At 32.9% G+C, this 26957-nt stretch overlaps 1 protein-coding gene and 6 non-coding genes across 7 annotated transcripts; 3 read left to right on the top strand and 4 right to left on the bottom strand.

Annotated features, from left to right (window-relative positions):
• Positions 1-16: 16 nt before the first annotated feature.
• On the bottom strand, positions 17-11414 carry LOC129963916 (uncharacterized protein DDB_G0287625-like). Its single transcript, XM_056078510.1, has 3 exons — positions 11065-11414; positions 9429-9672; positions 17-2080 (listed from the first exon to the last, which is right to left on the bottom strand). The coding sequence occupies exons 1-3, from the start codon at positions 11092-11094 to the stop codon at positions 252-254; spliced, it is 2103 nt and encodes a 700-aa protein (XP_055934485.1). The 5' UTR covers positions 11095-11414; the 3' UTR covers positions 17-251.
• A 5528-nt stretch (positions 11415-16942) lies between these two features.
• LOC129964365 (U6 spliceosomal RNA) lies at positions 16943-17049 on the bottom strand. The gene has a single exon (XR_008784146.1). It is a non-coding gene; the product is annotated as a U6 spliceosomal RNA (small nuclear RNA).
• Positions 17050-17996: 947 nt separating this feature from the next.
• Positions 17997-18157, top strand: LOC129964407 (U1 spliceosomal RNA). The gene has a single exon (XR_008784185.1). It is a non-coding gene; the product is annotated as a U1 spliceosomal RNA (small nuclear RNA).
• Positions 18158-21342: 3185 nt separating this feature from the next.
• LOC129964362 (U6 spliceosomal RNA) lies at positions 21343-21449 on the bottom strand. Its single transcript, XR_008784143.1, has one exon. It is a non-coding gene; the product is annotated as a U6 spliceosomal RNA (small nuclear RNA).
• A 947-nt stretch (positions 21450-22396) lies between these two features.
• LOC129964406 (U1 spliceosomal RNA) lies at positions 22397-22557 on the top strand. The gene has a single exon (XR_008784184.1). It is a non-coding gene; the product is annotated as a U1 spliceosomal RNA (small nuclear RNA).
• Positions 22558-25742: 3185 nt separating this feature from the next.
• On the bottom strand, positions 25743-25849 carry LOC129964364 (U6 spliceosomal RNA). The gene has a single exon (XR_008784145.1). It is a non-coding gene; the product is annotated as a U6 spliceosomal RNA (small nuclear RNA).
• Positions 25850-26796: 947 nt separating this feature from the next.
• LOC129964405 (U1 spliceosomal RNA) lies at positions 26797-26957 on the top strand. Its single transcript, XR_008784183.1, has one exon. It is a non-coding gene; the product is annotated as a U1 spliceosomal RNA (small nuclear RNA).

Here is a 26957-nt window from a genome sequence, read left to right as displayed (position 1 = left end):
AGTTGAAGTTCATGAATATATAAATAAGAAGTTGTATTTTACAAAATCCAGACTTTTATAAAGATTTCCAAAAGTAATAAAACTACATAACGTTTAAAATAATTTAAAACTCTTAATTTATAAAAGTGTTTTAAAATGTATGGTAATAAAATACAATGAAACTTGAGAATAAACGTATATGCATTTAAAAAATGAACACTTCCCCAGTAAAAATCTGCAATGCCTTAAAAAAGTATCTAAAATTTTAAAAATTATGAGTTCTCTTCAAAGATCTTTTGCCTTAAGGTATTCAAATATTCTTCACGCTCTGTTATCAAAGGTAATTCCTTTTTCTCACTTTCTGTTTGATTTATTGTTTTCCGGGTGACAGTTTTCTCTCTGGAAGCTGGTAATTTATCGTCTGCATCAAGAGTTCTCAAGTATTTCAGAGCTTCGGCAAGAGAAAACTTTATATCCATATCTTGGGCAGTCATTGGCCGATGACTATTTGGATTCTTTATGTCGAATCCAATTCGCCGGAGGAATGTAAGAGGAACTGGAATAGCTTTTGATTCGACTACTGGTCGAATAAATACTAATTGAGCAGAATCATCAGAATTCTTAATCTGATCATCAGCTAGTGAGTGTTCTTCAGAAGAACTATCATCAGAATCCATGTTTCTAGCATCTTCATTTTGGACATTTAAAGATTTATCTTGATCATCAAAGGAATGTTCATTGTGATCCGAAGAATTATTTTCAGGGTTATGACCAATGAAATGTTTTATATCTTCCAAAGAATTATTTTTAGAATCATGATCAATGGAATGTTCAACATGGTCCCTGGAATTATCTTTGGAACTATGATCAATTAAATGTTCATGATCTAATGAATCATTTTTTTCAAGATTTTGATCAATAGAAAATTCAGCATGATCTATGGAATCGTTCTTTTTAGAATTATGTTCAATAGAAAATTCAGTGTGATCTAAGGAATCATCTTTAGGGTCATGATCAATGGGATGCTTTCTATGGTCAAATGAATTATCTTCAAGATTATCATCAATTGCATTTTTCATATGACCAAGGGAATTATCATTCGATAGAAGATGAGCTAAGTGTTCGGTGCGATTCTGTGTCGAAAGGCTTTTAAACAACATATCGGAATCCCCCTGCTCAGTTCTTGATTCGGTGTTTTTAAGGGAAGTCATTTCATTAAAATTCCTTTTAGGCAGGAACATTTCTTCACTAGCATTTTTAGCTTCTCCTTCGGAATTTGACTTTTCCTCCATGATATTTCCATTTTCAAACATTTCTTTGTTACTTTCATCTGCATGTGCGTCAGGTGTTTTGTTCATGATATGATTTATATTTTGATCATTAGGTTTAATTTTTACTAAATCTTGATTTTTGGCGGTCGTTTTTATCGCTACAAATTTATCTGAAACCGGAAGATTCAAATTATTTATATGATTATTAATATTTCTTGAGAAATCTGAATGCTCTGCTGTACTAGGGTTTTCAGCCATTTTTGTACCTTGCTTTTCAAAGACAAAATTGTTTTTATTCTTATTTAATTCTTTTCCTTTGCTGTCTTTTGTATTGGTAAGTTTTGGACTTTGAAAACTATCTTCCACCGACTGTGAAGTGATTACTATAGTTTTTCTTGACACATCACTATCCAGGGAAAATAATGTGGAATTTTTAATAAAATCTGTTAAAATATTCTCCGGTCTGTCAGGCTCATTTTTCGGTGAATTGTCTTGTCTGTGGGAGGGATGTTGAAAATTATCTTTTGAAACTGAAGGATTTCCATCATTTTTCACAAGTGTACCAGTATCCGCGACATCGTAAGTCGCAAAAAATTCCATGAATACGATACCTCCAATGCCAGCCATAACAGCTAAACAAGCAATTAATATCACTAAAACAATTGTGAAATACCAGCAGCAAGACGACTTCTTGCGAGGACGCCGATGTGAAACTGGAACAGGCTTCAGGTTAGGATCCCGCAGAGTTCTGGGTTCCAAGTCTTCATGATTTTCAGGTGGCCTAGTGGACCTTGGATCTTCGATACTTTCATCGTCCGAGTTTATTTTAGCTGATAAGTTAAAAGATATATCATTAATTAAATACATACGAAAAAATATTTTTACAGTGAAACATAATACACAATGATAAAATGGTAAATGCACTTCTAAGAAATCACGATCCTGTGATAATAGAAAAAATGTTATAGCATAATAATTTAACACAAGATAAGAAATCCATCGTCTTTTTTTTTTCGGTCCAGGACTAGATTTTTTATTCATGAATACATAAGTTGATAGGTAAGGAAGTTCTGTACAGTAGTTTGGAGTACAATAGTTAAAGGAAATATCAACTTTTGGCAGGAATTTAGCATTCTTACCGAATATATCGTGCCATCCTTGGCGAGTTATTTAGATTAATCCCTGCCATGCGCTAATAATATCCTAAAATCGAATTTGTGTTTTAACATGCTTCCCTCAACCGATTAAAACATATAACTGCACTTGTTACAAAGTCGCATGATATATTTAAGTCTTCGTGTTTTTGAATTATCGCATTTACATGGGTCTGAATGTACAGACCGACAGACAATCCGTTGTTGGATTTGACACAAAATTTGACAGTTTCAACACTATAGAAGTTAAATCTGTGTACGAATTTTATCTATCTAGCTTCGTTTTGTAATAATCGTATTAACTTATATTCGAACAGTAGGACAGACGGACTTCTGAAGAGATTTTACACAAAATCTGATAGAAATTTGCAAACTTAGAGTAAAGCCCGGATACCAAATTTCAACCATCCGGCTCAAAGAGGTCTTGAGTTGCCTTTGTCACATACAGACGGATCTTTCCTAAAAATATTTTTTTCGAACTTGGGGGAGAGGGTTCTGAAACGTGGGGATTCTTCGAAATCTGGAGTTCGAATTTATTGGCGATTATTATACTTTCTTTAAATCACGTTACGAGAAAGTAAAAAGGACGAGGATCATTCTGAAATTTATTATTGTCGAGAATTAATGAAGTTTTATTTATATGAGTTCAATTGAATTAAGAATTATCGGTTCACTATGATTTGGGTCAATGGGTTATGATTTTTCGTTAAAAACATTTTGAGCTTGCAAATATTAACCTCATGCAGACAGCAATTTGTAGTTGATACTTTCAAAGAAACGAAAGAGTACTTAAAGGAATGCATAACACATTCGGCGAATTCGAGAATAAGAGTTCGAAAGCCATGCAGAAACGGCAAATTTCTCAAAACTGTTGTTAAAAGAAAGTTAAGAATTATTGTTTTACGAATCCTACATGTTATAACTGGTAAAATGAAGGAGGAAAAAGCCATTGATCCTTTGCATTCCGAAAAAGTAATCAGATGCATAGTTGTACATATGAGAGAAAGGATTCCTTTTAGTGTTTAAATAGCTCAAAAATAATTTTAGGTTTGTTACAATTCTTAAAAGTTAATACGAGAGTGTGCTATTATAGAGATTTTATAATAACCATTATTTAGCAAATATAAAAGCGATGTACTTTTCAAAATAGCTGGTCATACTTAACATAAAAGTGCAAATGGCTAATCCTAATCCTGTACTGTTCATTTTGCGCTAATAAAAAAAAAAGTGCTATTTGAAAGAAAAAAGGTTTAAATAAATTTAAATTAAAAGTAATAAAAAATTAAGTAAATTAAAATGATTAAATATTTATTATGTTCTCTTTCCCTGTATAGGGCCAATTGAAGCTTTTGAAATGAAATAAGATGGAAATTGAAGAGTACTCGTTAATTGTAGTAAACTATAAATAAAACATTGAAAAATATACCATCAAAATTAAATAAAGCATCCATATATATTAAACATAAAATCTGCATTTACAACGTGAAATAAGATATAGATTCTATTTCTCAACATACGTATCTTCTAATCTACCAAATATATGAGCTCCAGATAAGTAATTTATTGATCAAAGGAAAACTGTCAGAATAAAAAAAACGATTCTTTCACCAACTTGTTTTATCATTTTTCAAATGGTGGTTATATTAAGAACACATGAATCAATAATGGATTGGATTAATCAAACATTTTCATATATTCCTAATTGAAACAGCTGTAGTGGTCTCCCTAAAACTTTCTCTCATACTCTCTACTAAGTTTGTCATTCCAGAGAATGCCTTATATGACACTGGCTTACAATAGTTACGAAATAATTTTTTAGGCCTAAATTTAGAATTTTAACTGAATCTAGTTATTTGGCGATTAATCCCTGCCATTCGTTACCAAAAATCAAATTTGGCTTTTAGAATGTTTATCTCCACCGATTAAAAGAAAATTTTTTACTCAAAATTCATAAATTCTCATACCAAATTGGATATATTTAAATCATTGCGTTTTTGAGTTAAAGCGTTTACTTATTTCCGAAATTACAGACCGACAGATGGTCAACCACTCAATGGATTTGGTTGAAAATTTGACACGTGTCTGCACTATTGATGTTAAATCTGTGTACCAAATCTTATCTATCTAGTTCTCTTCATTTCGTAATTATCGTAGTTCGTAACTTATATACGAACAGCCGGACTTCCGCTGGACAGATTTTATTCAAAATCTGATAGAAATCTGAAAATTTTATTGAAAGACTATTCACCCTATTTCAGCCGTCTAGCTCAAATCGTTTCTCAGTTTACTTTGTCACAGACAGCCGGACATTTCCCAAAAATGTTTTTAACTCGTGGAGGTCTAAAACATAGAAATTCGTCGTAATCTCAAGAGTTCGAATTTTTTGACGATTACTATACTTTCTCTGTACTACGTATATACTACTACATATTGTATTGCTACATCTGTTATATTTGTTATCAGCTGTTGGCAAATCCTCTAATACAGAGGTTCCCAAACTTTTTTTTCTCATGGACCACTTTCAAAGTTTTACTGCTTTCGGTAGACCCCCTGCTGCTACATTTCTACTGTATTCCCAAAACTCCTAAAAAAACTCCTAAATTGGGGTGTTAAGAAGAAAAAAAAGTAGCATCCCGGACGAGCAGGCGCCACTTTGCAAATCTCGACATGTGGTGAACACTTGTACTATTATCTATTGTTCTATTCAATTCTGTGTTTGAACTGAGTCTCGAATATTTTTGAGTACCTACCTAGTGTGATGCTACCTGCCTACGTTGATAGGTAAATCCAAACCAAAATTTTTGTTCTTTATTATGAAAACCAGAGAATTTTTCGTGGACCCCCACTTACAACTTGTGAACCCTTGTTTTCTTTTCACATCTACGTGGACCCCTGTGTCGTCTCCTATGGACCCTTGGGGGTCCACCTGGACCACTTTGGGAACCTATGCTCTAATATGAGTTTTTGTTATCTGGAAGAGATTCGAAAGAAATCTGTCCAAATAAAATTGATCATTCTTAGCTTGAATTGGGTTATTTGAAAAACTTTACTTCGCATACATTATAAATTAAATGCGCTTATAGTATCCGAAAATCAAGTTCGTTTTATATTCGTTTTTCTTTAAAAGACCTACCAAATTTGATAAAGTCATTGCATTTACGAATTATTATTCTAACATGCAGACAAATGTACAGATTAAAGACGTTAGCTCTTTGACGGATTTGGTGCAAAATTTGATAAATATCTAAAGTTTAAATGCTAAACATGGTATTTTTATTTTTCTTCTTTGCGTTTCGTAGTTATCTGTTAACTTGTAACAGCCGGACTTCCTCTGAACAGAATTTTCTCAAAACTTGATAGAAATCTATAAATTCGGTGTAAAGATTATATACCAGATTTCCTTCATAATTCTTAAAAAGAAAAAAAAGTGCCTATCATTCTTTATACGCAATATGGATTTAAAGAAATGACGAAATATCTTGAAGTTTATAAGTCTATAGTGAGAATACAGTAATGCCTTCAATAAGATGCAGAATCATTTGATTCATTAAACAATGAAAATTTGTTCTTCCAAGTATGTTCTTGCCACCAGGATTAAGTTTAGTTATATTAAGGTCCTGTTGTAAAGCAATACTAAGATTATTTTGGGAAGAACCTCGTAATTTTGAACCGCGGTCAGATGACGAGAACAACACTTGAGCTGACACCCTCTCTCCACACCACACCACACCAGTGGGAGGATGTTTGGCCTTGACTGATTTAACGTGCAACAGACCCCCCTTACACGACGGTTTTTCGATGGAATCGGGTCTGGAACCTGAAATCCTACGGCTCACGAAACCTTACCACGAAATCTTGCCAACAGGAAAATCCAAATGGAAAATCAAACGCTCTAGCATTTAAAACTACATTTACTTGCAAGAAGAAATTTTTTGCAAATCTGCAATTTCCAAATTTTATTCTGTATTTCACACCTTGTGCGCAAATAAACATTACATCTTTTGAGCCACTTTCAAATGATTGACAGAAATGTACTCCGATTTATAAACCAGCCTAGACCAAACAAATTTAAATTTATCTACTTATTTAAGTATGACTAATATTGTTAATAAAAATGAAGTAAACAAATCTATTGTAAGTAATAACAAAATGGCTTTAAAAAGAAGGAATAAATAAAAAATTTACAAGAAAAGGAACAGAGGAATTGAAAGGAATTGAAAGAATATAAATTGATATTAAACATTTAAATTCGGGACAGAATTTCATCTAGACTTACAAGTCGTGGAAGGAAATTATTTTTTGAGAGAAATGGTAAGGCTTTCGGGAATATAACTTCTTTATCGACTATAGATAATTTATTTCATAAGAAAAAATTCTCAATATCTCATGTAATAAGATCCACATCGCGAATACCAGTTTCGCCCATGGTTATATAGAAGAAGTCAATATCCTCTCCTCAAGATTATTTTATGCGTAATTAATGCTACATTGATACTCAGTATGTTATCGTTTATATAAACAGAGGAAATAGTCATCTGAAAACTTTCTGACACATTCTAATGAAAGGTGTTTTACCACCCTCCGCATAAAATTGTAGATTTGGCCAAGTCCGTGAACACCACGAATGCTCAGATTTTTATTTTCTCACATGGAGACGTGGATGTTTAATATAGCAAAAAAAATTTTAAAAATTAAAAATAATAGTTATTTGTATATTAACAGCATGGCATTGGCAAACCATATAGTAACGAATCTGTGGGTGAATTACGATCGGTCTTAGGGTGAATCTAGCGATTTTTTTATGATCTTTGACAATTGTTTTTACGATAAAATGTTCGTATGCAATTAGATCATATATACTAAAACATTGACTCTGCATTACACAACTTTTTTAAGACCGATTGAAACTAAAATTTGACACGTTCAAGGGAAAATTTGAAACGTTCAGGGAAATTACAGTTGTAGTCACACGATCATATTCCGAATTTCATTTATTTATTTAAGGTCTGGCATTTTTCAGTTATCGCGTTTTCAATTATGGCAAGGCACAAGCTGACAAACGATCAACCTTCTGTTTCAAAAGTTCATACAGATCTACGTTATAGAAACTAAATCTGTAAAACAAATTTTATTTATCTAGTTGTTTATTTTTAATAGCTATTGAACTCATCTATACTCACACAGACAGACTTCATCTGAATTGATTTATTTCAAGATTTGATTAAAATCTACGAGTTTGGGGTCAAGACCATGCATCAAATTCCACCCATTTATCTCAAAGTAGTTTTTCAACTATTGTACTCGCAGACAGACAGACGTAATTTTAAAAATGTATTTTTCGAGATAAGTATAGTTTGAAAAGTGAAGAGTTTTTCAAAATTTCAAGCTTGATTTGTTTGTTGCCGACTACAAATTTTAACGCTCGAACGTTGCCGACTTGATTTGTTTTCCGACTCTTTGTGTATTTTGTATGCATGAAAGTAAAAATATTGCATTTATAAGACAAAATAGCTAATTAATTCAATAGATTTTAATTTGAGATGTTATGAAGATAACAAGAAAAGAATATTTACAAAAAAAAAAATAGGTAAATAATCGGAATCAAGAACAAGTTAGGATCTTTAAAAAATAGAGGAAAAAACTGTATTTCAAAAACAGAAAAATACCGACACATTTTTACATAAAACAAGTGCACAATTTAAATCAATCATATATATAAAAAAAGAATTGTTATTTTTAAAATAATTTATTGTCATAGATGTTTCTTCACTGATTCATAAATTAATCTTAAGTAGATTTCTGGATTATATTACAAATCGTTAGTGTGCATATTTTGAGACAGAAATAACGAACCAATTTTACTCTTCATAATTTCTTCTATTAATATTTTATAAAAGGATGCTATTTACAATAGACATTCTTCCTGAAGGAAGGAAAAAAATTTAATCGAATTTAAGTGCTCCCCCCTTTTAGACACCATCTTTGCTCTGTCCCTGTTCTTGGATATATTTACTGGCAACAATTAATGTTGCAGCAAATTGTAATAATTTCACAAGTAGACTTGCGTAAAATATTTGAATATTTTTACAGATTTCGATCTACAATCGTAAATAAGAAGACATGCTTTTTGAGTTGAGAAGGCCATATTAAATATTTAAAGATAAAAATAATAAACAATATATTTCAAAGCCTTTCAAAATCGTTGTATTATTTAAAATTTATAAAAGGTTCAAACCTTTGATAGGAAGCATCGTATTAAAATGGTAATATTTTAAACTTGAATTGTCTATAATTTTAAGACTCTTAATTATAGAGTAGTCATCACATGATCACAAAACAATATATTTAATATCGTCACAATGCTCATTAGAATAAACCGAAGAACTGAAACAATGAAAAGAATTGTAAAATATTTTAAAATGTATAAAAAAAATTTTTAAAAAATCTATAGTAATAAAATTTATATTACGGATAAGCTTGCTTTTTTATTTTTAATTTCAAAATGGTAAAAGGATGGTTTTGGTGCAAGAAAGTGCACCAATGTTATCTTCAAAAAGAAAAAAAAAATTCATTAATTCACTTTTAAATAGAGAAGTAATGAAAATTATTTTAAGTCATTTCTTAGCAAGGAAGCTACTACCAAGGAAATAGGTACTACCTATTTCTTCCTAGGTTTTGAATAATCTGAACAAATTTTTTTAACATATACCGTCACGTTTGCCATAATTTGCAGATATTGCCAGCCATCATGTTGAAAACACACAAGTGCAAATAATATAAATGCATATTTTTTGTAAATTTCAAGATGCTAAAAAATATTTCTTTAAACAAAAGAGTTTAAACATTAATCTATTTACTTGATGGATAAAGAATGCCCATCAGCAATGGAAAAATTATGCCATTCGAGAGGACGGCGATATATATTCTAATACAATATTATTGAGTCAACTGATCAAATATGAGTATAATTCCAATTTCAAGAAATATATTCCAAAACAGTTTCAAAAAATTAAAAACCAATTACCTTTTCTATCTTTGTAGAGCGATGATGAAGATAATTCACTTTCAGTTATAACTGTGGGCTTTCTCGTACATTTGCTTTGCTTTTTAGTATTTACAGCTTCAATATCTGTAGACGAACGGCCTTCTTCAAAACCTCCCAAGCTATTAGCTCGAGTCGTTTTTCGAAGATTATCTTCCAAATCCACTTCATTTGTATCTTCTTTTAAAGTATGTCGACGTTCTAACTGAACTAATGCGGTTTCATCCTAAAATAAATTATTTTATTCATATGAAATGGCATTGAATATTAATACAAAAAGGAAAATCATTTCTTGTTTTGTCTAATATGAAAATATTTTATGATGACAAGAATACAAGAACTATTCGAATGTTCTATGTCAGAGCTTCATGGATCTTTATCCATTCGAGCCTTTTTCTGGGAGCAAAACAAAGATAGATTCCTTTTCTCAGAAGATATAAAGAAAAATTTCAACCACGTTAGATAATTCCATTTCTAAATTTATAAATATTGCCTTTTTAAGGATAAAGGCAATTTTTCAGGCTGAAACTTATGCGTAAGTCCTAAGCCTAAACAATCAAGTTTATGAAGTTGGTCTCGGGGCTTGAGAGTCAGTTTTCAACACTAATTTCTAAAGTTCTGCAGCTGTTAAAAAGCTTTTATTTGAAAGTTTTATCTTTCCTTTTCATTAAAATTAAAAAAATAATTCGCCTAATTAAGATTAGCTTTCTATCATCAGTAGAAAGAGTGTCAAGAGAAATGAAAATCCAAACTCCCATCACCTCTAACTTTTTGAAGTGTGTAAACCATCGACGATCTCAAATTCTCTTGAAAAACATATTAATCAGTAGGCTCAAATATATTCAAAATTACTGCATTATCGTGTTCCCAAAATAATGCATCTGGAAATTACACATATGCATCTTTAAAATAAAAATAAAGTATCCCAAAGTAGGGTCGTGAAATCCATGGCAAAGGTGAGTATTCAAATAAAGAATCTACCTAAAATCTATGATTTCGCTATCCTCAAAAAATTTCTATAGGAACCTTGAGTTAGGCAAGTACTAAAAAGCATTTATTTTTGACACATACGCAAGATATTTGGACTAACTTCTTTTGGCCATGATGATTTAGTAAATAATTTTGCTTAGGAATTTTGAATAATTGGAAAGAATTCCTTATTTTGAATTTAAAAAGTTCTATTCTACTATAACCTAAGAGAAAATTTGTATTTTAGATAGATCTAATGTGAACCAAATATATTCTGATTAATGATAGAATAAAGGATGCAAATTAATAATCCTCTTATCACCAATTTCAGTTTCAAATACTGAGCTGTCAAGATTACATGATTCTTGAGACAATTCAACGTTGAGGCTGAGATAATAAAACATTATTTCTAAATCGCATCGCTTTTTTTAATAAAAAAAAAGTTTTTAACAATTATTCTAACTAACATCATTCCAGATCCAATTAGAAAGCGTTGTGAATGGCAATGTCCCGATTTCATAAATGGAAATAAAATAATTTCAGATATAAAAAAATTGTAATATGTTGAGACTTACTGAATGATTTAAACAACAATGATTAAATGTCTTAATACGTTAGCTTAATTTGAAAAACAAGGATTATTACTTACTTCAACAGCATTTTTCTTTTGAATTTTCATGATGCAGGAATGGTTTCCTAATTATAATTTTATAATTTAAATAAATGAATTGAAAAGCCCAACGAGGTCAATGCTATGTAAAAAATGAAACTTTTTCGCGACTGATTGTTTAATGCTAATTATTTATATAATAGTTAGGTATCCAATAACTTCCTAATATTCCTACACATCACACACGGGCGATATTTGTAATATTACTACACACCACACATGGACGATATTCTTCAAACACAGTAGGAAAATATGTGAATAACTTCATTACCAATCGGAAAATTGACATAAAAAAAGTGCAGGAGCAAAAGAAAAACTACCGGCAAATCATTCAATCAGCATTCTCTTTGTGCATTTCCCAAAGTTCTATACTTGAGTATCTCCTCGCTTAAGGTGGGTTCACACGAGGCTAACAGTTGCGCGCAATTGTTGTCTCTCTACTGTTGTCCCTGTATTGTCCCCGTGTGAACAGTTGAGGCAACGGCGATGGGACAATGGCTAATAGTTGTCCCGACGGGACAACCATTTTCCATTGTCCCATTGCGGTCACGTGATTTTCCTGAAGTAGGCGTGACCTTCTATTGCGCGCAATAGTTGGCCTCGTGTGAACCCACCTTTATCTTACAGACCGGTATGATTTGTTCAAGTCAAATGGCTGGCCTCTTACAATCTATGATTATTAAAATATAAATAAGGTTTCGAGAAGAACATTTAAAAAATTTCTATCAATACCAATATTATTGACCAATTTTTGTTTGGTGTATTTCAATGTAACAATTGTAGAAACTGTAGTTGAAGATCTCATATTAATTTTTAAGGAAAAGCTCCAAGGATGATGTACAATAAATTTGCATGCTTTCTCATAAATAGATTTATTACAAAGGAATTTTTTTCATCAAGAATCATCGTAATAAGTTGTTGATCGTAACTTTGACAAGCAGCGGAACTCACATCCATTATATTATTGAAAATTATACCAGGAGTTTAGGCTACTATGGAAATAACGTGATTCAACAATCGTTTAATTACTTGGTTAATATCAGTTAGCCACTTCGTTACCTTGATTATTAACCTATGAGCCATGGTATATTTACCATATATATACCATGGTTCATATGTTATATATGGTCAAACACAGTTAAATTCATGTTCTATTCATAGGAGCTGTTTTTGAATGAACTAAGCATTTTTGAATCATGACCAAACTACCCCACTTCGAGACCGCCATCTCTATCCATATTTCCACAACACATCAGTCAAGATATGTTTCGACGGATTTCACGTACGACCTGCGAATTTCATGGATATTTGATCAATAAAAACCTGATATTTCGATCCCTCTCTGTCATCAGGTTTCAGAATCAGATTTTATGATTCTGAGCCAAATGAAGAATGTTGTATTTTTGTACATTTACAACTGCAAAGTAGAGTTGATTCCATAAAGATAAAATTGTTAATTCATTCTAAATATTCGATTTCGAATCTTAGACTGAATGTATTTTAGTTCTGCAATGCCTACGTATCTTATTTATGAGCTGATTAACTTCAATCATATATTAAAAGAAAAAAACTTGGAAAGTATTTATATTTATTTGAAAAAATTATAAATCAAAAAATTGTTATTTCTCTTAAAATTAAAAGATTTTCTTTAACACTGAACAGAGAATATTAAAATTAATATGAAACGTCATGCCATCTAAGCATAATAAAGGAACGTTGGCAACAATTGGTACAAAAAATGTTTCCCTAAATATTCGTGGGAGACTACAAATTTATACTTCTAATTTAGATGAGAAAAGGAATCCGAGGTACTTTTTATCAATTACTTGATGCAATATCCTTTGTTAGAATCAAGATATATTTAAGAGAACTCTGCACTAATTGAAGATATAAATATCCTGTAGAATCTGTTGCAATGAATAATTTAAATTACTCGTAAATTTTCATGCATCTTATATTTAAAAATAATTTTTTAAAAAGATGAGAAATATATAATCAAATTAGTGGCAGGAGTTTCAATTATTTTTTAATAAAGCAAACAAGCAATTTGCTTCGAATAAATAAATAAATAGAAAAGCAAGCGGATGTGGTCTTCTTGAAACTTTCTCGAATACCTTCTAATAAAAATCTCAGCCCCCTTCCACTACATAAAATTGTGGATAAGCTGCGAACACCTTACATGGCATTGGTAAACAATAATTACAAAGTATAGATTTTTGGCATGAGTTTAATTTTTTATTAAATCTACAATGCAAATATATTCCTTTAGGGGCCATTAAATAAAATCTAAGACGAAACTACAGATGCAGTCACAACATAACATACCGAATTTTATTGATTTGAGTTATTTCATTTATGAGTTATAACGTTTTCATGCTTACCGAAGTACAGACCGACAGATGGTCAACCGTTTTACGGATTTGGTTCAAAATCTGATATCTGTAATATATATGTTACACCTGTATGCAAAATTTTATCTATCCTTGTGTCTTGTAGTTCGAATTCCCTTGCGCTTGAATAGCTAGACAGAAAGACATCCAGAGAGTGGATTTCATTCAGAATTCGATAAAGATCTGCAAATTCGGTCGTAATTCCATATACAAAATTTCAGCTGTGCGATTCAAAGTGTTTTTGTATTATCATGATTACAGACAGATAGACAGACAATACCAAAAAAAAAAAAATGTTTCGAAGGTCTAAAACTTGGCGATTCGTCAAAACCTCAAGTTCTAACTTTCTGACAATTATAATATCTTCTCTATATTTCGTAAAAAATAAATAAATAAATAAATAAAGTTGTAAATAGCGAATTGGATTAAAGGGTTCGAACTTTTCCCATTCTTTCTATAAAACAGATTCGAAAATGACTTGGTGATGGCTATAAAGTAGAAATGAAATCAACAGTTTCTAAAATAACTTAGTTTAAAAAATTTGGCAATTATGCCCAGATTTAAGATAATTCTGTTTATTTCATGATAGTTGATACTGCTAAATCAGATCATTGGGAGTAGAATCCATTCTTTAACGATTTATATCAAATATTTGGTTTTTCAGTAACTCTTTGAAAAACTATTGGATAAGAAAAAGATTATGATTTTAATTGAAAATTGAACATCCCTTGTTTAATGAATTCAATACTTTTCAAAACACATAATGCAGATCTATATTTCGTTATCAAATTCCTTTTGATATTTGGGTTCATTACTCCATCGTCTGGAATACTTTATAACGTTCATCTATCCAGGTATTCAAGACTGCTGACAATCTACATTAATTTAATGTAGATAATTCATTTCTCATTACGTTTTCGTCTAATTATACCGTAAACAAAAAATGCGATAGTGGAGATATCAAATTTATAGACATGAGAAACTGATAACACTCATAAAATAAAGAATACAATAGGAAAATTCTTTGTCCCATTTTCGATCAATTATCGAAAATCCAAATTTCAGCTTTTCGAGATTTCACATTTGCACGTATAGAGATATTAATTATTATTATAATGTTTCAAAAGCAATAAAAAGAGAAAGTATCCAATAGAAAATATACAGTTCGCATTGATAATTAGAAGCAATTGTAGAATTCAACCAAATGCTCAGTAAGTCACCGCAATAAAAGAATGCTAGTGAGAGCCATCTATAATTTGATTTTATAATATACGTTCATCATTTTCCGTACTACATACAGAATCAATGCAATTTATTTGGCTTCAAATTATTGCGAATTAAACCGCTAATTTAGAACGATCATATTCATTAAGAGCAATCACATGCAGAATAATGTATTTCGCATTTACTCTTTGAGCGATCGCTGCGCCACACTTCGGAGGCGTTTGCAAGCTCTCGGGTATTAAACTCTATTCATTCGAAATGACATCGTAAACGTTACTATGCCCTTTCGGTCCACGTTTTGCTACGCGCTTATAACCTTCGAAAAAATAAAAATACTCTTTTGTTAGAAATTTTCTGTAATTCTAACCGCCTTTGACGATCAGTCGGTCCGATGGAATTAACGGTTGTTAAAAATTTCAGATAAATAATAGTATATGTGTAACTTTATCTCAATAGATTTCTCATTAAAATACCCCCGAACTTCAAATTTTGACAGTCATATAATTGATATACTGTAGGAGTGTTACACCATTCTGTTCACGGTGCTAGGCATTTCCCTAATTTTTTGTTTTTATTTTTATACATCCCATTACATCTCAGGAAAGATATCCGGTATTTGAAAATGAGGGCAATTTACAATCCCCCCCCCACACACACACACCCATACATTGATTGTAATGTTAAACGTATAATATAAGCACACTAAAGTTTCGAACCATATAATGAAAATAGACCTTGCACTGAAAAGTACTGAGAATGTATAATGATACGAGACGAATCTTCGCATTTTTATCATCAGCAATAATAGACAAAAGCTTGTATGAAATATTCATAGCAATGTTGGAATCTGAGTTTCGCTTCAGTAAAGTAATGCATTGTTTTAAAATATGATCAGAGTCTTTTCTTTTCTTTTTTAAATATTGACAAAGGAAAGGAACGAAAAATTCAACCAGAAACAGTGTTGTGCCAAAATATCATTGGAAGTATGTGACTATCAAACATTATCATAGAAAAATTAAATAATTTTTTTAAACTTTAAGATGATGCAAAGATTATTTTTGTGCTGTGAAATTTTCGTAAAATTAATTTCTCTTGAATCGAAACTAATCAAATAATTGAAACAAATTATTGAGAAACTATAGTAAGAGCACTGGAAACATCAGATCCTCCATTTAAAATTTTTATAGCTGCAGTAAAAGAGGGTTAAACTGCACCTTGCAGTGCCACGCGGAGGGAGCGCCAAGTGTTCAGGGTCGTCTTTTTATTACCTACACCCTAACAAGAGAGAGAGTTGGAGAAAGAGCCGAACACCTGAAAACTGAACAAGTTTTATAATATCCTGTCACAAGAAATCTCAACCGCCTATTGAGAGACGGTGGGAGCACCTAGGAATGAAGCTGAGCCGACACCTCTCACACCAGATCTGCGATCGCGGAGACGAGCGATCATGGGAAACGGGCCTGAAAGCTTCGCGCTCCCGTGAGTTATAGAAAAAGTTTCAATTTAAATAATGCTTTCAATTTTAGAGGTATGCGAACTGGTAATTAAAAGTTTTCTACTTTTTTCTCCGAATAGATAGTACTGAGTACCTTCAGTCGATAAAAATTAGAAATAGAAATTTCATTTTAAAAATTTCATAAATTTCAGTTTAATTTTTTTTTCCAAGCCTATGTTTATTTTTAGGAACACACCAGTCTTCCAGTATTAAATTTAGTTTAGTTTTAGAGCAAATAATTGAATTTTCGAAAATATTGTTTATAATTATTATTCCCTCATTCTGACCGCAAATAATCTCAATATATTTTTGGCGAATTACTAATTTGTTATCGGCAAGATAGAAATTGCTAACCTGGAAAACACTTAATCATCCTCTCCCTCAAAATGATTCTTTTAAAAATTTCCTCCTCCAATTTTAAGTTTCTAGCGTTTTCTTCATTCATGATAATTAGTGTTCCCAACTTTCCCCGTCTTGTTATCAATTTTGAAGAGCAGCAGTAGTTTTGTCTTAGTCGCGATAACACTGCATAAAATTGCGAGTTCTTATAATGTTCCGAGAAGTGAAACCCTCATTTCAAATTTCATAAATTATTTTTGAATACTAAAAACATATTAATTGCTATAAAAGACTTATTGAAATTAACAAAGTGCTCGAAATCTAATTTGTTTAAATTTCACTTTGACGAGACATTGCACTTATCTGACACGTAACAAGAACATTCTCCAAAGGAAATTAGTATCAAGCAAAAAATGTGGAACGCTTCACGATTTTGCGTGTCATCCTTGCGCAGGGGCCATGCTAATTTTCTCTGTATCGTTCCAATTTTAGTATATTTACTGCCGAAGCGAGTACAAACACATTTCAGTGCCGGTTCCTATATATACCCTACCGTAGCTCTGCTATTTACATAGTGGTAATGCACCGGAAATTGCATGTTTACGAGGGGCAATGCTGAATGATTATTTCAGATTTCATTTGAGCATTGCCGGACATTCGGCCAGAAATCGACATCGAACATTTTAAAAGTTGCAAAGCCATGTTCTTCTCTTTCGGAATATCACCATTTCAAGAAACGAATGCATAACAGAAGAGTGCCATCCAAAGTGTAAAACGATATGCGATTTCCGGATTGAAAGTAAACTTGCTAATTAAAATTTTGTTTTGATTTAAAAAAAATATATATATATCCGTCCGAGGTATTTTCATTTTTTTCCTTCCATTTTCTCATTTTTCATGTCGTGTGCTATCGCCATACATCGAAATCATCTGTACGTGCTACTCTTTTTCGAGATACAAATAAATGTGCAAAACTGAGACGACAACACAATAGAACAAAATGCAAATAAAACACCTATTATGAATTCCAATGAAAAGCGAAGATACTAACTACTTCGAAGAGAAAAATTCTTCAATCACCAGAGAGATTAGAAGATGCATTATTCTCTCACCAAAAGACAGCCTTTCTTTTTTACACAAGACATTCCATTTCTGCATATCGCCGTTGCTCATCACTTGGATTGATAGTATTATGGTCCTGTAAATATTTTTGCTTCTGAAAATTTCCCACAAAAGAAAGGAGTGATTCTTAAAATTCTTCTTGTCTGACTGACGTGTCATATTGTGTTACGATAGAATGGGAAAATTTGTTTTAACAGTGTGGAGGAAATCTAAAGTCGATCTTCGGATTGCCAATGAAATTCAAGAATCTGCATGGATATAAAATCATTTTCGTCAAGTCAAGTTACCACTTTTAGAATTGGAGAATGATAGATATGAAGTTTCGCAGGCTGATTGCTCGCATACTTACCTGGCACTGGGGATGCCTTGATCAATAAGGAGGCTCCCCCGAGCAGAGGCCTTCCATTGCACTTCGGAGGGTTGACGTTCGCCACATCCGCAAATCGCGGTTGCTTGGGGTGCATAATTTTTGGTAGTTGGGACTGCGTTCGCGCTGTCCCAGATATTTTACGAAAAGAAGAAATAGAGTGAATACGCTAATTACTTTCACGTTACCCACACCAGGCTGAGAAACATTTATTCAAGATACGCTTCGGCTGTTACTGCAACTAACTCATGGCTTGCTATATGAAGATGATAAAGAGTCAGTTTTTTCCAACATGGCTTTTCTGCACCTCAAACTCATAAGTGCTGCATGTCGAATGCATACCCGTGATGATCGCTACGACTTCATCGCGCTTTTAATTTAAAAGCTTATCGCCTTGACCAGAGCTCTTGGTTAATGTAGCTACAGCATTAAATTCGTAAAGCGTACAACAGATTTCGCATTACAACTCGCATCTGCAGAGGAAATAGAGTCTACGAAGGGAAAAGTCATCTCAACTGCCACAGTCACGACTTATGAAATGATACAATTCACTCCTTTAAGAATGATGATAAGCAAATCTCAGGCACAACTACTTGTGCAATCTTTCATACAATATTCTACTGCCATGTTTAAAATGCAGTAGGATCCGTCGATGTAAAGCATTACTGATGTATTTTATTCGAATAAAAGTTATTAAATTTCAAAGGGAATTTATTACAATCAACTTTTGGTTTGGCATCCATGATTTTTTCTCCAGCGTCACGAAATCATTTGCACTTGTCCACGTATGGTGATCTTTCTTGACATTTTGGATCAATTATTATGTAAACCAATTATGTGGTTTTCTAGATTTTAAATTTAATGATAAGAAGACGATTCGAACTTTGAAACATGCATAAAAAACAAAATAACAAGAAATAGCTGTATTAAAAGGAATAATATGCCTATATATTCATAATTAGATTAAAAATTTCAAAAGCTATATTAAGAGAAAGTGTTCAAAGGAAAATGTGCATTGACAATTAGAAGTAAATGCATTCGTAGTGTTCGAGTGAGTAGTACGAAAGTCGTCGCATAAAATGAAAGGTAGCGAGCGCCATCTATTCTTTGTTTATAAATAATATAAGTTCGTGATTTTCCGTACTACATCCAGAATCAATGCAATTTATTTGGCTTCAAATTATTGCGAATTAAACCGCTAATTTAGAACGATCATATTCATTAAGAGCAATCACATGCAGAATAATGTATTTCGCATTTACTCTTTGAGCGATCGCTGCGCCACACTTCGGAGGCGTTTGCAAGCTCTCGGGTATTAAACTCTATTCATTCGAAATGACATCGTAAACGTTACTATGCCCTTTCGGTCCACGTTTCGCTACGCGCTTATAACCTTCGAAAAAATAAAAATACTCTTTTGTTAGAAATTTTCTGTAATTCTAACCGCCTTTGACGATCAGTCGGTCCGATGGAATTAACGGTTGTTAAAAATTTCAGATAAATAATAGTATATGTGTAACTTTATCTCAATAGATTTCTCATTAAAATACCCCCGAACTTCAAATTTTGACAGTCATATAATTGATATACTGTAGGAGTGTTACACCATTCTGTTCACGGTGCTAGGCATTTCCCTAATTTTTTGTTTTTATTTTTATACATCCCATTACATCTCAGGAAAGATATCCGGTATTTGAAAATGGGGGCAATTTACAATCCCCCCCCCCCCACACACACACCCATACATTGATTGTAATGTTAAACGTATAATATAAGCACACTAAAGTTTCGAACCATATAATGAAAATAGACCTTGCACTGAAAAGTACTGAGAATGTATAATGATACGAGACGTATCTTCGCATTTTTATCATCAGCAATAATAGACAAAAGCTTGTATGAAATATTCATAGCAATGTTGGAATCTGAGTTTCGCTTCAGTAAAGTAATGCATTGTTTTAAAATATGATCAGAGTCTTTTCTTTTCTTTTTTAAATATTGACAAAGGAAAGGAACGAAAAATTCAACCAGAAACAGTGTTGTGCCAAAGTATCATTGGAAGTATGTGACTATCAAACATTATCATAGAAAAATTAAATAATTTTTTTAAACTTTAAGATGATGCAAAGATTATTTTTGTGCTGTGAAATTTTCGTAAAATTAATTTCTCTTGAATCGAAACTAATCAAATAATTGAAACAAATTATTGAGAAACTATAGTAAGAGCACTGGAAACATCAGATCCTCCATTTAAAATTTTTAGAGCTGCAGTAAAAGAGGGCAAACTGCACCTTGCAGTGCCACGCGGAGGGAGCGCCAAGTGTTCAGGGTCGTCTTTTTATTACCTACACCCTAACAAGAGAGAGAGTTGGAGAAAGAGCCGGACACCTGAAAACTGAACAAGTTTTATAATATCCTGTCACAAGAAATCTCAACCGCCTATTGAGAGACGGTGGGAGCACCTAGGAATGAAGCTGAGCCGACACCTCTCACACCAGATCTGCGATCGCGGAGACGAGCGATCATGGGAAACGGGCCTGAAAGCTTCGCGCTCCCGTGAGTTATAGAAAAAGTTTCAATTTAAATAATGCTTTCAATTTTAGAGGTATGCGAACTGGTAATTAAAAGTTTTCTACTTTTTTCTCCGAATAGATAGTACTGAGTACCTTCAGTCGATAAAAATTAGAAATAGAAATTTCATTTTAAAAATTTCATAAATTTCAATTTAATTTTTTTTTCCAAGCCTATGTTTATTTTTAGGAACACACCAGTCTTCCAGTATTAAATTTAGTTTAGTTTTAGAGCAAATAATTGAATTTTCGAAAATATTGTTTATAATTATTATTCCCTCATTCTGACCGCAAATAATCTCAATATATTTTTGGCGAATTACTAATTTGTTATCGGCAAGATAGAAATTGCTAACCTGGAAAACACTTAATCATCCTCTCCCTCAAAATGATTCTTTTAAAAATTTCCTCCTCCAATTTTAAGTTTCTAGCGTTTTCTTCATTCATGATAATTAGTGTTCCCAACTTTCCCCGTCTTGTTATCAATTTTGAAGAGCAGCAGTAGTTTTGTCTTAGTCGCGATAACACTGCATAAAATTGCGAGTTCTTATAATGTTCCGAGAAGTGAAACCCTCATTTCAAATTTCATAAATTATTTTTGAATACTAAAAACATATTAATTGCTATAAAAGACTTATTGAAATTAACAAAGTGCTCGAAATCTAATTTGTTTAAATTTCACTTTGACGAGACATTGCACTTATCTGACACGTAACAAGAACATTCTCCAAAGGAAATTAGTATCAAGCAAAAAATGTGGAACGCTTCACGATTTTGCGTGTCATCCTTGCGCAGGGGCCATGCTAATCTTCTCTGTATCGTTCCAATTTTAGTATATGTACTGCCGAAGCGAGTACAAACACATTTCAGTGCCGGTTCCTATATATACCCTACCGTAGCTCTGCTATTTACATAGTGGTAATGCACCGGAAATTGCATGTTTACGAGGGGCAATGCTGAATGATTATTTCAGATTTCATTTGAGCATTGCCGGACGTTCGGCCAGAAATCGACATCGAACATTTTAAAAGTTGCAAAGCCATGTTCTTCTCTTTCGGAATATCACCATTTCAAGAAACGAATGCATAACAGAAGAGTGCCATCCAAAGTGTAAAACGATATGCGATTTCCGGATTGAAAGTAAACTTGCTAATTAAAATTTTGTTTTGATTTAAAAAAAATATATATATATCCGTCCGAGGTATTTTCATTTTTTTCCTTCCATTTTCTCATTTTTCATGTCGTGTGCTATCGCCATACATCGAAATCATCTGTACGTGCTACTCTTTTTCGAGATACAAATAAATGTGCAAAACTGAGACGACAACACAATAGAACAAAATGCAAATAAAACACCTATTATGAATTCCAATGAAAAGCGAAGATACTAACTACTTCGAAGAGAAAAATTCTTCAATCACCAGAGAGATTAGAAGATGCATTATTCTCTCACCAAAAGACAGCCTTTCTTTTTTACACAAGACATTCCATTTCTGCATATCGCCGTTGCTCATCACTTGGATTGATAGTATTATGGTCCTGTAAATATTTTTGCTTCTGAAAATTTCCCACAAAAGAAAGGAGTGATTCTTAAAATTCTTCTTGTCTGACTGACGTGTCATATTGTGTTACGATAGAATGGGAAAATTTGTTTTAACAGTGTGGAGGAAATCTAAAGTCGATCTTCGGATTGCCAATGAAATTCAAGAATCTGCATGGATATAAAATCATTTTCGTCAAGTCAAGTTACCACTTTTAGAATTGGAGAATGATAGATATGAAGTTTCGCAGGCTGATTGCTCGCATACTTACCTGGCACTGGGGATGCCTTGATCAATAAGGAGGCTCCCCCGAGCAGAGGCCTTCCATTGCACTTCGGAGGGTTGACGTTCGCCACATCCGCAAATCGCGGTTGCTTGGGGTGCATAATTTTTGGTAGTTGGGACTGCGTTCGCGCTGTCCCAGATATTTTACGAAAAGAAGAAATAGAGTGAATACGCTAATTACTTTCACGTTACCCACACCAGGCTGAGAAACATTTATTCAAGATACGCTTCGGCTGTTACTGCAACTAACTCATGGCTTGCTATATGAAGATGATAAAGAGTCAGTTTTTTCCAACATGGCTTTTCTGCACCTCAAACTCATAAGTGCTGCATGTCGAATGCATACCCGTGATGATCGCTACGACTTCATCGCGCTTTTAATTTAAAAGCTTATCGCCTTGACCAGAGCTCTTGGTTAATGTAGCTACAGCATTAAATTCGTAAAGCGTACAACAGATTTCGCATTACAACTCGCATCTGCAGAGGAAATAGAGTCTACGAAGGGAAAAGTCATCTCAACTGCCACAGTCACGACTTATGAAATGATACAATTCACTCCTTTAAGAATGATGATAAGCAAATCTCAGGCACAACTACTTGTGCAATCTTTCATACAATATTCTACTGCCATGTTTAAAATGCAGTAGGATCCGTCGATGTAAAGCATTACTGATGTATTTTATTCGAATAAAAGTTATTAAATTTCAAAGGGAATTTATTACAATCAACTTTTGGTTTGGCATCCATGATTTTTTCTCCAGCATCACGAAATCATTTGCACTTGTCCACGTATGGTGATCTTTCTTGACATTTTGGATCAATTATTATGTAAACCAATTATGTGGTTTTCTAGATTTTAAATTTAATGATAAGAAGACGATTCGAACTTTGAAACATGCATAAAAAACAAAATAACAAGAAATAGCTGTATTAAAAGGAATAATATGCCTATATATTCATAATTAGATTAAAAATTTCAAAAGCTATATTAAGAGAAAGTGTTCAAAGGAAAATGTGCATTGACAATTAGAAGTAAATGCATTCGTAGTGTTCGAGTGAGTAGTACGAAAGTCGTCGCATAAAATGAAAGGTAGCGAGCGCCATCTATTCTTTGTTTATAAATAATATAAGTTCGTGATTTTCCGTACTACATCCAGAATCAATGCAATTTATTTGGCTTCAAATTATTGCGAATTAAACCGCTAATTTAGAACGATCATATTCATTAAGAGCAATCACATGCAGAATAATGTATTTCGCATTTACTCTTTGAGCGATCGCTGCGCCACACTTCGGAGGCGTTTGCAAGCTCTCGGGTATTAAACTCTATTCATTCGAAATGACATCGTAAACGTTACTATGCCCTTTCGGTCCACGTTTTGCTACGCGCTTATAACCTTCGAAAAAATAAAAATACTCTTTTGTTAGAAATTTTCTGTAATTCTAACCGCCTTTGACGATCAGTCGGTCCGATGGAATTAACGGTTGTTAAAAATTTCAGATAAATAATAGTATATGTGTAACTTTATCTCAATAGATTTCTCATTAAAATACCCCCGAACTTCAAATTTTGACAGTCATATAATTGATATACTGTAGGAGTGTTACACCATTCTGTTCACGGTGCTAGGCATTTCCCTAATTTTTTGTTTTTATTTTTATACATCCCATTACATCTCAGGAAAGATATCCGGTATTTGAAAATGAGGGCAATTTACAATCCCCCCCCCACACACACACACCCATACATTGATTGTAATGTTAAACGTATAATATAAGCACACTAAAGTTTCGAACCATATAATGAAAATAGACCTTGCACTGAAAAGTACTGAGAATGTATAATGATACGAGACGAATCTTCGCATTTTTATCATCAGCAATAATAGACAAAAGCTTGTATGAAATATTCATAGCAATGTTGGAATCTGAGTTTCGCTTCAGTAAAGTAATGCATTGTTTTAAAATATGATCAGAGTCTTTTCTTTTCTTTTTTAAATATTGACAAAGGAAAGGAACGAAAAATTCAACCAGAAACAGTGTTGTGCCAAAATATCATTGGAAGTATGTGACTATCAAACATTATCATAGAAAAATTAAATAATTTTTTTAAACTTTAAGATGATGCAAAGATTATTTTTGTGCTGTGAAATTTTCGTAAAATTAATTTCTCTTGAATCGAAACTAATCAAATAATTGAAACAAATTATTGAGAAACTATAGTAAGAGCACTGGAAACATCAGATCCTCCATTTAAAATTTTTATAGCTGCAGTAAAAGAGGGTTAAACTGCACCTTGCAGTGCCACGCGGAGGGAGCGCCAAGTGTTCAGGGTCGTCTTTTTATTACCTACACCCTAACAAGAGAGAGAGTTGGAGAAAGAGCCGAACACCTGAAAACTGAACAAGTTTTATAATATCCTGTCACAAGAAATCTCAACCGCCTATTGAGAGACGGTGGGAGCACCTAGGAATGAAGCTGAGCCGACACCTCTCACACCAGATCTGCGATCGCGGAGACGAGCGATCATGGGAAACGGGCCTGAAAGCTTCGCGCTCCCGTGAGTTATAGAAAAAGTTTCAATTTAAATAATGCTTTCAATTTTAGAGGTATGCGAACTGGTAATTAAAAGTTTTCTACTTTTTTCTCCGAATAGATAGTACTGAGTACCTTCAGTCGATAAAAATTAGAAATAGAAATTTCATTTTAAAAATTTCATAAATTTCAGTTTAATTTTTTTTTCCAAGCCTATGTTTATTTTTAGGAACACACCAGTCTTCCAGTATTAAATTTAGTTTAGTTTTAGAGCAAATAATTGAATTTTCGAAAATATTGTTTATAATTATTATTCCCTCATTCTGACCGCAAATAATCTCAATATATTTTTGGCGAATTACTAATTTGTTATCGGCAAGATAGAAATTGCTAACCTGGAAAACACTTAATCATCCTCTCCCTCAAAATGATTCTTTTAAAAATTTCCTCCTCCAATTTTAAGTTTCTAGCGTTTTCTTCATTCATGATAATTAGTGTTCCCAACTTTCCCCGTCTTGTTATCAATTTTGAAGAGCAGCAGTAGTTTTGTCTTAGTCGCGATAACACTGCATAAAATTGCGAGTTCTTATAATGTTCCGAGAAGTGAAACCCTCATTTCAAATTTCATAAATTATTTTTGAATACTAAAAACATATTAATTGCTATAAAAGACTTATTGAAATTAACAAAGTGCTCGAAATCTAATTTGTTTAAATTTCACTTTGACGAGACATTGCACTTATCTGACACGTAACAAGAACATTCTCCAAAGGAAATTAGTATCAAGCAAAAAATGTGGAACGCTTCACGATTTTGCGTGTCATCCTTGCGCAGGGGCCATGCTAATTTTCTCTGTATCGTTCCAATTTTAGTATATTTACTGCCGAAGCGAGTACAAACACATTTCAGTGCCGGTTCCTATATATACCCTACCGTAGCTCTGCTATTTACATAGTGGTAATGCACCGGAAATTGCATGTTTACGAGGGGCAATGCTGAATGATTATTTCAGATTTCATTTGAGCATTGCCGGACATTCGGCCAGAAATCGACATCGAACATTTTAAAAGTTGCAAAGCCATGTTCTTCTCTTTCGGAATATCACCATTTCAAGAAACGAATGCATAACAGAAGAGTGCCATCCAAAGTGTAAAACGATATGCGATTTCCGGATTGAAAGTAAACTTGCTAATTAAAATTTTGTTTTGATTTAAAAAAAATATATATATATCCGTCCGAGGTATTTTCATTTTTTTCCTTCCATTTTCTCATTTTTCATGTCGTGTGCTATCGCCATACATCGAAATCATCTGTACGTGCTACTCTTTTTCGAGATACAAATAAATGTGCAAAACTGAGACGACAACACAATAGAACAAAATGCAAATAAAACACCTATTATGAATTCCAATGAAAAGCGAAGATACTAACTACTTCGAAGAGAAAAATTCTTCAATCACCAGAGAGATTAGAAGATGCATTATTCTCTCACCAAAAGACAGCCTTTCTTTTTTACACAAGACATTCCATTTCTGCATATCGCCGTTGCTCATCACTTGGATTGATAGTATTATGGTCCTGTAAATATTTTTGCTTCTGAAAATTTCCCACAAAAGAAAGGAGTGATTCTTAAAATTCTTCTTGTCTGACTGACGTGTCATATTGTGTTACGATAGAATGGGAAAATTTGTTTTAACAGTGTGGAGGAAATCTAAAGTCGATCTTCGGATTGCCAATGAAATTCAAGAATCTGCATGGATATAAAATCATTTTCGTCAAGTCAAGTTACCACTTTTAGAATTGGAGAATGATAGATATGAAGTTTCGCAGGCTGATTGCTCGCATACTTACCTGGCACTGGGGATGCCTTGATCAATAAGGAGGCTCCCCCGAGCAGAGGCCTTCCATTGCACTTCGGAGGGTTGACGTTCGCCACATCCGCAAATCGCGGTTGCTTGGGGTGCATAATTTTTGGTAGTTGGGACTGCGTTCGCGCTGTCCCAG

Source organism: Argiope bruennichi, chromosome 3 (assembly GCF_947563725.1).
Source record: "Argiope bruennichi chromosome 3, qqArgBrue1.1, whole genome shotgun sequence".
NCBI classification, from domain to species: domain Eukaryota; kingdom Metazoa; phylum Arthropoda; class Arachnida; order Araneae; family Araneidae; genus Argiope; species Argiope bruennichi.
This window is presented reverse-complemented; position numbering and strand designations above follow the sequence as displayed.

Excerpts from the sequence above, each read along its gene's own strand:
- LOC129963916 (XM_056078510.1), bottom strand. The coding sequence starts at position 11,094 with ATGAAAATTCAAAAGAAAAATGCTGTTGAA. Across the intron at positions 9,673-11,064 it reads AAAAGAAAAATGCTGTTGAA|GATGAAACCGCATTAGTTCA; the intron begins GTAAGTAATAAT and ends AATTTATTTTAG. Across the intron at positions 2,081-9,428 it reads GCTCTACAAAGATAGAAAAG|CTAAAATAAACTCGGACGAT; the intron begins GTAATTGGTTTT and ends TTAACTTATCAG.